Genomic DNA, 12,422 nt, shown 5'->3' with positions numbered 1-12,422 from the left:
GAGGATATTAAGGACCAACAGAGATTTGGTTTGGAGGCCAGTCTGTGTAAATGACTTGATCCATCCAATATCAACATATCAAGCAATCTTCTGACTGCCCGGGATGTCATCCTCAGGAATAAACACAGAACCAGCAATGAGGAAGATCTGCTCGCCAGCCCAACACACCTGAATCAGGACAACCCATATGCACGATGAGTTCCTGAGCTCCTCGTGCTGAAGGAATCTGGTTCGCCACCCAGGTGACACGGGATTAGAGAATACCCCAGAGGGGAGAAACAGGGACTAAGACTCCCCTGGATGGCACTGCCAGACCAAGCCCTTCTCAAGCACCAAAAGAATACTTTAGACATTTCAAGAAAGTCTCTCTAAAAATGTAGGGTCACGTGAGGCCCAGAGCCCAAAGAAGAGGTCCTGTCTGCTCAGCTCTGTGGGCATTTCCGAGAAATGTATTATAAAGACATTTCCACAGGATGGGGAGCTGGCCATTTCACAAGCCCAAAACTGGGTCAGGATGCAAGGCCTTCCTCCCACACTACATCATTCTTGTTGGCACAGACTGTTGGCCACTTGAGGTCCCCAAGCAACAAGTCCCCAGCGCTTAACATTGAGACTGGCACATAGAATGTTGTCATATGAAAGTCCTAATTCAAGGCATGTTTGTTTTGTAATATGCAGAAAAGTGTCTTGGAGTAATAAATGGTGTCTTGAAGTTAGGGTAGAAGGCTTGGTTCAGCTTCTCTGGGTTTCGGTGACCTCATTTTCAGATGAAAGAGATAAGAAGATCCCTTAAGACCTTCAAACTTTAGATTCCATGACTTGGATATCTATGGCTTGCCCTAATCAGGAAATGCTCAATGGCTGCTTAAGAAGATGAAAGGGCCTTAACCCTATAACTCTAGTTGCCAAGGCTTAATTCATGCAGGAAACTATTCATTCTCCATCAGCTACAGGTTTGGAGTCAGGTCGCAGATACAATAATCACTCGGTTAGTAAGTTGAGCTCATGGTGCATGCCCCCAGTATCAGCACTTGTGAGGCTGGGGAGGGGATTTTTTTTCTCCTGTTTTTGCTCTGGAGACAAGGGACTACCAGAAAGTGCCAAGACATGGAGTGAAGCCCCACTGTGAGGCCCTTCCCTGGAGACCACAGAGTCTAACGCTGAATGGAGAGTCACAAAGTCCTTAGTGGGGGCTGGGGAAAATAAAAACCCAGGGGAATCAGTAACTATTTTAAGAAGCAGAAAAATATCTCTGTTTCTTGTAGTTTGCATTCCCATTGTCTAAGTGAAAAGTTGCTGAGTCACCCAATCACTCATGATCTCATGGAATCCATTAGCTCTGGCTGAGTCTCACTCATCTATCAGCCACTATGATCAGATAAAGTGGAATGGTGTGATGGTTGGAGAAAGCCCAGAAGACCTGGCTTTGGGCAAAGGCAGTGAGTGATTTGGGGGCAGGGAGAGGAGAAGCAGTACATTTTTTCTAGCTCATAAATTGAAGATGAAATCACCAGAAAGGGCTGCCAATAAAGCAATGCCCAGTAATCCTGCACTCGGGCAGAATTCTAAGGCCAGAGAGGCCCTGGAAGATTGATCCTTTGAAGGGAGAATATCACCTAACACAATTCCAAGCACAAGGAGCTACTAGGACAGCCAGCAGGAGACTAAGGTGAAGAATTTGCTTATGAAGCTTTCTTAAAGACCAAACATATCCATCTCCTCCCACTGCCAAGGTGTTCAAGCCCAGGTATTTTGACCTCCACAATCTAATAGCATGAGACTGACCCTGAGGGTGAAGACATAAATCATTGCATGACCTTCCTGCTGAAAACCTGAGAGGGCATTAAAAGGGTAGGGATACTAAAGATGTTATCCTCCGTGAGGGTGAGACCAGTGTGGTCTTCCACTTCCTGCGTCCTTGAGGCAGCTCCAGAGAAAATGAAGGTGAGGGATGAGGGAGCCATCTCAGCCTGTGGGTAAGCCAGGTTCTCTTTCTCGAAGTGTGGAGCAATGGTCAGAAAATACAATGGGCTTCAAGAACCAGCCTCTGCTAGGAAGATCCAACCCATTTCCAATTGGCTATGAAATTTATGAAGCAAGGCAAGCCAGCAGAGTTTAAAATCCTAGGAGACATACTGATGATAACATGTGATAACCCAGCTTCAAAGGTTAGGCTCAATATGACAGTGCGAGAATCCAGTAGGATCAGCGGGGACGTGGCTGCGCTTGGGAAAAGGTCAAGTGCGTGGCCAGCGGCAATGGTCCTTATTATTACCAAACCCCTCGGTCCCATCCTGGGAATGAGGGCACAAAGGGACAGCTCCCAGCAGAAAGTGTTGAGACATGGAGTAATCACAAGCCTTCCTAAGGTCACAAGATGAGTCAGTCGCAGACAAGTAATCTGTCTTTGCCTCAATAAATTTCCCTACTTAGTGAGTTTGGACAGCTCAAAGACAGCTTTAGTGCAGATAAACAAGCTTGTCCACAGTGGAACAAATGAGCAAGAGGTAGCACACTCTGCCCGGTGTCATTTCCTCCTCCCTACCTCTATAAAAAGCTCCCCCAGAAATGTTTAAGCCCCAGCTGAGTCCATTAACAGACCAAACACTGAAAGCCTAGTTTAAATAGAAGGCGAAGTTTTAATGTGAATGCTGTCCCCACACGCCCCTCAAATTCAGATCTTTCCCTTCTCCAATCTCTGTCAGTTCCCCCAGACAACTCTAAATAATAGAAAAGACTCTGAACTTTTATCTTCCCTCCAGTGATAGAAACTTTGCTCTCTTTCAAGCTGGTGGCTGCTGCTTCGCAGTCTCCAGAATAAGTTTCCTCCCAGAAGGCACCTCATTCTCTCATGCAACAGAGCTCCCGGGAGGTGTGCCCACCAATGTTTCAGACATATTTAGATGGGGCAGAATCCTATGTGTGCAGCCAGCCTGGGATCAAGGGAGAAAAAGGTAACATATATGAAATGCCTAGCATGGCACCTACTGAGCATATTCTGGCTTTTATTCATGACTATGGGAATTCACCAATAATTTTTTTATTAAAGTATTTCTTTTCAATGTATATATTTATTTGTTTTAATTAATTTATTTTTTTGAGACAGATTCTCACTCTGTCTCACAGGCTGGAGTACAGTGCTTGGCTCACTACAACCTCTGCCTCCTGGGTTCAAGTGATTCTCCTACCTCAGCCTCTGGAGTATACGGGCACCCACCACCACGCCCAGCTAATTTTTGTATTTTTAGTAGAGATGGGGTTTCATCATGTTGGCCAGGCTGGTCTCAAACTCCTGATCTTAGGTGATCCGCCCACCTCAGCCTCCCAAAATACTGGGATTATAGGCAGGAGCCACTGTGCCCGGCCCTTATTTATTTTTGAGACAGGATCTCAATGTGTCCCCTAGGCTGGTGTGCAGTGGTGTAGTCATGACTCACTGTAGCCTCAAACTCCTGGGCCCAAGCAATTCTCCCACCTCAGCCTCCTGAGTAGCCAGGACGACAGGTGCACACCACCACACCCAACTAATTTCTTGTAGAGATAGGGTCTTGCTACGTTGCTCTGGCTGGTCTCAAACTCCTGGCCTCAAGCGATCCGCCTGCCTCGGCCTCACAAAGCAATGGGATTACAGATGTGAGCCACCATGCTCGGATTCTTTTAAATTCAATTAAGAGCCTATTATCATCTAGGCACTGGGCTAGGAGGGATGGAAAATAACAAATACATATAATTTGATTTCTACTTTAGGAAGTATAGAATTTAAAGAGGAGAAAACACACCTAGTCCAACATAGTACAGAGTTCAATGGAATATAAGTTGAAAGAAGGTCTAAACAAAGTTCTGAGGAAAGTAGATTCCTTTTCCCTGGTGGAATGGAGCAGGTGGCATCTAGTGAAGTCTGGAGGCTGGGTAGTACCTTCTACCACTGCACAAGGCAGCGTGGGCATTCCAGAGGAAGGGGGAGACCTGGGGAAGAAGAGGGAATGCCGCATTCAGGGATAGTTGACTGGAAAGAGAGAGGAGAGCAGGAATGAGAAACCAGTCTGGAAAGGGAAGCTGAGGCACCTTCCTGATGGCTTTGAAATGAAGGGAGATCAACTGGAGGGCTATCGTAGCAGTCAGAGTCTGACCATAATAGCTCCAACTAGCGTGGGACTTGAGGAGCCGAAGGAAGGAAGCAGGCACAAGCCGACCCAAGTGTGTGCAGCATGGGGGATATTTGGGAAGAAGATGAGGCCTGAAATAGCCGCCTGCCCTGGGGCGAGGACTAGCACAAGGCCACAGAGGGTTGTGACATTGCTCTTCGTGTCCCTTCTCTCTAGCAGGTATGTGGTTGGAGCCTCTGTTGTAAATCTTGCCCTGAGTACTATCTGGAGACAGGGCTTCATTGGAGGACAGCTGCACATCTAATTTTAGGTTCATGCTAGAGAAGTAGGGCAGGTTTAATCTCCACAGGAGGGAGGAGTCATAGTGACACAACACTGGGCATCTGCTCCTACAAAGGCATCCCGGAATAACTCTCCCATAGCATGCTGGCATTTGGAGGGTGATACTTAGCAGAGCTCTCCATGTCCCCTGACATGTCACTTCATCCCCTCCCTGCAAGACCCCCTCAAGCCCACAGGTTCTGTCATCCAAATGGCTTGGGTAGAATTCATTTGGGTATGTCTTGTTACTATTTTCAGGATGGAGTTTGTGAAAGATGAAAATTGGCAGGAAGTCCTCATCTCCAGACTCTTCACCAGCCTCTGCCACCTGACCCGCAGCAGACAACCAGACACCCCATAGTATTTGCATTAATAATGATTAACAGTGTCATAGCATGTCAAAGCACACAACGTTTTTACACATTATTTTTTATTGCCCACAATAAACCTAGGAGGTAAGACTTGACATTCATGCTTTAAGAAATGTCAAAGTTTAGTTAAGACAAGTTAAATGACTCGCCAAGGAATCTGCTAGAAGGAGGCTGACAGAGCAGGTCTTCCAATTTCATTACCTTTGTTCTTATCTTGCTGTTGATGAGTGAGGATAAGATAGAAAACAAGGTAGCTTTGGGAAATAATTCAAAAGCAAAACGAGTAGATATTCAGCCTTTGAGAGGAAACAGCCATTTGATGGAGGAGAAAGACTCCTCTATCATTAAGCAAATTGTTCCATGGGTATGAGCCATTTAGATTTAAGCAAACTTTAATTGCATATGATTGTCTTACTTATGATGGCTTTAGAAATAAAATGCTGGAAATAGACTGTGTAAGATACGCCAGTGGTGGCTTAAGAGTTGAGGCTCATGTATCAGACAGAGTTTAAATCCCAGCTCTTTCACTTAAAACCCAGCATGTTACTTAACTTCTTTCAGTTTCAATTTATTTTCCAGTAAAACTGGGGACAATAATAGTACCTGCCTTGCAGAGCAGATGAGAGGCTCGAAGGAGGTAACGCATGCTAAGAGCTTAGCACAGTGTAGGGCACCTAATAAACACCATGCCAATGACAGCTATATTGTAATGGATGCTGGAAAAGCCTCTCTCCTACAGAGGTTTGGTTTTAATACAGCATTTGACTGGAGAAAGGGAGCCATCTTCCCCAAAATTTATGAAACAAACCAGACATGTAGAAATATGCCTGAGGTCCCTGGAAGTCTCTTTTTGTTATTAGAAGCACCCCATTCCCACTCCTATCAATCCCTGATATTACTTTCCCAATTGCCTCTGGAACCTTGATCAGATTTGTGCCTGAATTCAACTCCCTTTGCAGGAGTAAAAGAAAGCAATAAAAATGGCAGCTAATGTGAGTCTCTGAGGAGGAAGTGTCTATGCTTTGTTGATTTCTCCTAGCTACCAACAAGCTTGGCCTGAATGAAGAAGACAATAAAAGCTCCCAGAAAGGAGAGACCTAGTGCCTTGATACCCATGGTTATGTGAAAAAGGCTTCCTAGGGGAGCCCTCCAAGCAACATGGTACCCACATGACAAACAAGAGAAAACTGAGTGAGACGCGTATGTGGATGAGCCCAGCAGACATCACGCAGATTTTCACATAACCTAAGGAAGAAGCCAGATATTCCTGATCTTCTGAACAGCTGAATTATGACAGCATCACATTAGAAGGAGCCTTGTGAATAGGGCAGAAAGTTCACAGATTGGTGACCAAAGAACATGTTAACACTGCAGATGTCAGCAGCAAAGGCCTGAACACAGTGATAAAAATGAGACATGTCCAAATCATATATATGTCCAAATGGACATGAGACGATGGAGGACAATCTGTGTTTTTCCATCAACACCCCAGCACTACCATGACTTCTTAGACCTCAGATGCACTTGAGGAAGAAGGGGAGAAGAGTGAAAACCCTGGAGGAACCAAAGAATCACTAATTTGCATTAGATTCCTGATAAGACACTGCATTATATTTCCTGTTATCTGACATAAATGTAAATTCAAGACAGAGTAAAGTATAATTATCGAAAATAAAGAAATTTTTTTTGGTCCCTGAGTTTTTTATTTTGAAGTTTTTTACCTACTAGATGAGGGTCCTTAGAATTTAATTGAATTCCACTTTGCAATAAATTCACACCCTAGAGAATATGTTTCCAAAATGAAATACATAAAACACTGACACCTGTTCTTCCCCTAAAAAAAAAAATTGATCTCAAAAAAAAAAAAAAAAAAAAAAAGACAGTTCCTAACTAAATCAGTTTTTGATCAGGGTATACTAAATAACAGATATTTTCAATATGTGTTGGCTTTACAAAGACTCTGAGAAGTCTTACAGTAAAGAAACCAGTATTCAATCCAGTATTTCTCAACTTACTGGATGAAAATTTTTTTTCACTGAGATATAGTGTATTTCACTCTAGGAAATGCTTGGTGTAGAGAGTTGCAGGTGAGAATGGATGATAATGGCATAACTGTAGTGACCCAAGAGAAAAATAATCAGGTGAACATGAGCCTAAGATTGATGCTGGGATGCAGAAAATAGTATGGTTGAGCATGGAAATGTTACTTGCCAAATGACCCCATCTATCTTGGAAACTGGCTGAATTTCTTCTAATATTCTTTCAAGGTCCTCGCTGAGTCACTCCCATAAATGATGGATCTTAATGGTCCCGAATATCTCTAAAGCCTTCATGTCTAACCATCTCCCTTTTTAACTTGATGATTCACTCCACTCCAGCAAGCAGAGGCAGAGAGAATAGGCTGAGTTTCATTTTCCAATCATAAAAATACATCTCAAGACCAGCACATGACCATGATGGACTATTATAAGGCCCAGAACTCATGCCAGAAGTTTAACTGGCTGACTCTTTAGAAACCGTGTCATTTCTGGAATGTCTTTTGAGGATTATATTTATTTATGGTAGATTTTCTGTGAGTAAAAAGTAGATACCTGAGGGCTTCAGGCAAAAGTAACATGAGGTTTCCAGTGTGAAAGATCTGGATTCGAATCTCAACTCTACTATTTCCTAGCACAATAACCTTGGATAAGGCTCTCTCCACATTTTAACTTCCTCACCTGAGAAAGAGAAGAGTAATACATCCATTCGGGGTTATCATGAAAATTAGAGGAAATGACCCATGGGTATGGAGGGATGTAGGCTGGGAAGCGATAAAGACATTGTACCATATTTCCAAGGGAGAAGTCATCACTAAACTGAGCTGGAAGCACCATGAAAATACACGTGGGACAGTCTCCATCTCTCCACGTGTTACGAAAGGGGCAGAAGTATTACACGGCACTCTGTACCTGATTGCTCGGGTGCGCTTTCGGGTGTAAGGAGTAATAACCTTGAAAAGCAGTTCCATGGCTCCATTAATTCCCAGCATGGCTCCCATGGAGACTAAGAAAGACAAAAGCACAGTAGTTATAGCCACAGGTGGATGAGTTAAGGTTCAGTACAACTTGGATTGACTCCTTTACGTCTTTAAAAGGGAACCTGATAAAATAGCTCCCTTTCTTTTCCACCCTGGTTGCACGTTTCCCTGTAGTTTCATACTTTGGTCTCCCATGACTAAGGTGATGACTTGACAATGGACTATGCCTCAACTAGAACGTCAAATGAAGAATGAGTTCTTCCTGCTCAGCAGTAACTAGACTGGGAAGTTTTTGCCTTTTTGCCCAATTGAGTGGTTATAAAAGCATTGTCATAGATCTGAATGATAGAAAGAGACTCAAAAGAGGTATCTGGTTAGATAAATACAACTTTTTGATGTTATTCGTGTCTCCAAGGATGCCCCAGCCTCTCTCCAATATTCCCAGGACCCTACTCCACTTAGATCACTTTAAGTAGAGCTCTGCTCATGTCAAAAAAAAAACAAGAGAATTCCAAAGGACACAAAATAGAGCCAGTAAGCAAGGGGGGCAAAATTTCAGAGGGAGAAGGAAAGAGGGTTACCTTCCAAGGTGTGACTCTTGTCTGTCTTTCCTCCATTGCACTTGTGTTTTTTAAGACAAAGACCTGTGAATGCCTTGTGCTTTACGCTAGCCTTGATTTGAGAAAAATAAGTGGGAACGAGAGGTCTTAGAGAAGGCAAAGAGAGGGAAACAAGGGTGGCTAACACTGAATTGCTCCAACCCTCAGGAAAGGAAGCCAAATGGAAATCTGAAGACTCCTCATCCCACTACAGTCTATCAGATAGGGACTGAGGCTGATGTCTTTGCTATTGCAGAGTGCATGTTCCTGGAACACCCTCTACATATATGTCCCTCCTGAGGCTAGTACATGAAGTAATTGCCTGGATCAAAATTCAGAGATTTGGCATCCTAGTCCTGCCCATCAATCTTCCACTCTTGTGGCTACTAACTCAGCTCTTACTTCCTAATTGAGAAAACATACTAGAGAAAATTTTTGGCAAGTAATTCAACAAAATTCCGTTATCAAGTTAAGGAGGAGCTAATTTTAAATGCACTGATTCTAACATGAAAGACTCTAGGCTTGGAACTGGAAGAGGATAACAATGAGAAATCTTCACTGAGCTCGCCTTTGTGGATGCGTGTCCAAGGTTAGATCTCCAGCAGCTCTGTAAACATCCTCGCTGGCCATCTTAGAACTTCCAAAGGGTTCATTGGCTCTCACAGGCCCATTAGGGTTCCAGCCAACTCCTTCTGAAGATAGGAGCTGTTTAGAAAGCTTTGCTGGAACATTCCACAGTAGCTACCAGTTCACGGAAGAGATAGTAATCCACAGGCTTCTTGAACTCTGCTTGCCTCTCATCAGTAAAGCCCATGTATACAGATTGACAGTATAATTTTTTTAATTATCTTATGGAACAGTGAGTTGGTACAATCAACATAGGCTTAGAGGGTAAATCAAATAGTCATCTCCTCACACACACAGGAAAAATCCCAGGACTTGTCACAACTCCAGCTGAAGAAATTGTTCAAAATCTCCATAACAATTATATTTAAGGAAGGCAAGTTTTTCAGCCTAATTATTCTTTAGGAAACCAGAAAATGCTTCAAATTTTGTTCTGCTGGCATGTTGCAAATGTGGATGTAACACCTTCCGTCTATTCATTATTGAGAGTTGTCCTTTATACAAGGCCACAGTTTCTCTTTTCCTTTATTAGATATGAGTGTATATAGAGTTACTCAGCCTTTCCCTAATGCTTACTGGTTTTCAGGTCAATATACGGGAGATGGGTGAATAGAGGCTCCATCTGTGAACAAGAATTCAAGAATCTATCCCATCATTCCCCAGGAAGACTTTCTCTTTATGAATCCTCCACGTCTATTAAGAGAATTTACTAATGAAAATCAGGTTATTGTGGCTGGGGGCAGTGGCTCACACCTGTAATCCCAGCACTTTGGGAGGCCAAGGTGGGTGGATCACCTGAGGTCAGGACTTCAAGACTAGCCTGGCCAACATGGTGAAACCCCATCTCTACTAAAATACACAAAATTAGGCATGATGGCAGGTGCCTGTCATCCCAGCTACTTGGGAGGCTTAGGCAGGAGAATCGCTTATCACCTGAACCCGGGAGGTGGAGGTTGCAGTTGAGCCAAGGGCACACCAGTGCACTCCACCCTGGGTGACACAGTGAAACTTCGTCTCAAAAAAATAAAAAGTGAGAAAATAAATTTCTTTTGTTGAAGCAACACAGACTGTGGTATTTTGTTAAGACAGCCCTAGCAGAGTAACAGTGATCATTATTACTACTATAGTTTTGTAAAGGATGAAACTGAGGTTCAATAGGTTAAGCACTCATGTTTCGTGACTCGTAAGAAATAGAATCACAGTCAAACTCAGGTCTTTTTGGCTCTAAGCCCACATTCTTTCCCCTACAGACTATATAACCTTTAAATAATTGTCATTTTAATTTCACAGGAAGGGAACTCAGAAAGGAGAAATGAAAGTCTATGCTCATTATATATAAGACAGAAGCTATAGGATCTAATGTATTAATAAAAAGTTTCCATATGGAATAGAATTAAAATGAGTTCTGGAGTTAGAAATTCTGCCCTCTTGAGTTTTTATCTGTATGAATTCAAGCAATTGCTTCACTTTTTTTTTTTTTCTTTTTAAGACAGGGTCTTGCTTTCTTGCCCAGGCTGGAGTGCAGGGGCATGATCATTGGTCACTACAGCCTTGAATTCCTGGGCTCAAGTGATTTTCCTACCTCAGCCTTCCAAAGTAGCTGGGACTACAGGCACGTGCTACCACACCCAGCTAATTTTCTGTATTTTTAGTAGAGACCAGTCTGGTCTCCAACTCCTGGGCTCAAGTGGTCTGCCCACCTCAGCCACCCAGAGGGCTGGGATTACAGGCGTGAGCCACCATGCCCAGCCTTGCTTCACTCTAAAGTTTCTTTTTCTAAGCTATAAAATTGTGGGTCTAAATACAAAATGGTTATGATAATTAGAAATAAATCAGGAGTCAGCAAATAAGTATCAACTGGGCTATGATGTTCCTAATAATTACTTGGAGGACCCTGTTGAGAAGGATCATGGGTTTTTTTTTTCAATGGTAAGGGACGTTGTAATCAATGAGTAATTTCAGGAATATGGTAGGGAGATTTGTGATATGAGAGTCATTTTGCCCAGATACAACACTTGAATGTGACTAGGACTAAATAAAGTCTGCCCTTCTCCTGTCATAGATCTTTTTTACCTTGTAGTACTAATAGAAAAATCTAGAATACTATCCTGTGTGATTCCCAAGGAGAAACAATATTAAAGTCTATCTCTAGGACCAGACAAGAGCTCTACCTGGCTAAGGAGAAGATGAAGAAGTAACTTCTCACATCCACAGCATCTGGATTGTCAGCCCCCTTTTATTTATCTGACTGGGACCACCATGTGTATCACCCAACCATGCCTTTCTTCCAACCAGACCCTCACACAGTTTCCTTTGTCCCTGCCCAGGTTTGGAAGACATCCCCGAGAGCCACAGTAGAGTCACTCACCACTGGAGGCAAACACACGCAGAGCCCAGAGACAGTGGAGGAGGTTCTGGCCATGGGATAGGTTCTTCCTGGCCAGAATCAATGTGACATCAAGTGCTTCCAGTTCGAGGGCCTTCCGTCCAATCCTTTTATCTAAGAACACAAATCAATCTAGTTTAGTTGCACTCCACATTGATTCTGGATTGTACAGTGTGTGAAGTGGAGGAAGGGGAAGATGGTGAAGGAGGAGGATAATCATAGTCAAAGACATTTTTCAGACCTAGTGACAAATGCTGCTAAATATGTCCCCACTAGAACCAAACGAATCAAAAGAGCTAATTTGGGCTACATATATTTACATGCAAGCTTGTGGGTTGAATAACTCTCAAGCCCCTATATTTAGGTTGTCCTCATACATTAACCACAGTTCAATTGGGAATAAAGTTCCTCCTTTAAGACAATTCTAGAATTAAGAATATTTAATATTCTTAATATTAATATAATTCTTGATATAACATTAAAATGTAATGTGTCAACTTGGATTGAATCTTGCTCTGAGCATGCCTGTAAAAGACAGTTGGGAACATTTGGAGACATTGGAATAAATATAAATTATGCATGTATCTTTTATTTTATTAGGTTTGTAGTAATGGTAATTGTGATTATGTAGGGAAATGTCTCTTTTCAAAGAAATGCACTTGAAAGGAAAATGCTACCCATAATTTCTCTTAAAATATTTCAGATAAAAATAAATAGGCGAAGAAAATATGGAAAAATGCTAACAATGGTTAGAACTAAGTTTAGGTATATAAGAGGACATCTTTCTATATGGTAGTTTTCATAATAAAAAGTCAAAATATATTTTTTTAAAAATAAATTTTTCCCTCTAATATTTCTAAATTATTGCTCCAAATAACCTAACTTCTAGTGTTACAAAGAAGTCCTTATTATTTTAATAATCAGGAAATAAGCATAAAAAAGAAACACCTATTTTCTTTTCCTCGTCCCCACTACGATACCAGTCAATGGGTAATGTCT

General features: G+C 42.4%; 1 protein-coding gene across 4 annotated transcripts in view; it reads right to left on the bottom strand.

Moving 5' to 3' along the window:
* The window catches only part of AGBL1 (AGBL carboxypeptidase 1), a 786,993-nt gene that overhangs the window by 712,198 nt on the left and 62,373 nt on the right, over positions 1-12,422 (bottom strand). For all 4 annotated transcript variants that reach the window (XM_012438697.2, XM_064376229.1, XM_064376228.1 and 1 more), the window contains exons 4-5: positions 11,406-11,537; positions 7,747-7,840 (exon numbers count right to left, since the gene is read on the bottom strand). In XM_012438697.2, coding sequence (XP_012294120.2) covers positions 7,747-7,840; positions 11,406-11,537 — 226 coding nt within the window. The remainder of the gene's footprint in view (positions 1-7,746; positions 7,841-11,405; positions 11,538-12,422) is intronic.

This window comes from Aotus nancymaae, unplaced genomic scaffold, assembly GCF_030222135.1.
Source record: "Aotus nancymaae isolate 86718 unplaced genomic scaffold, 86718_ANA_hifiasm-v0.15.2.pri h1tg000014l, whole genome shotgun sequence".
NCBI classification, from domain to species: domain Eukaryota; kingdom Metazoa; phylum Chordata; class Mammalia; order Primates; family Aotidae; genus Aotus; species Aotus nancymaae.
This window is presented reverse-complemented; position numbering and strand designations above follow the sequence as displayed.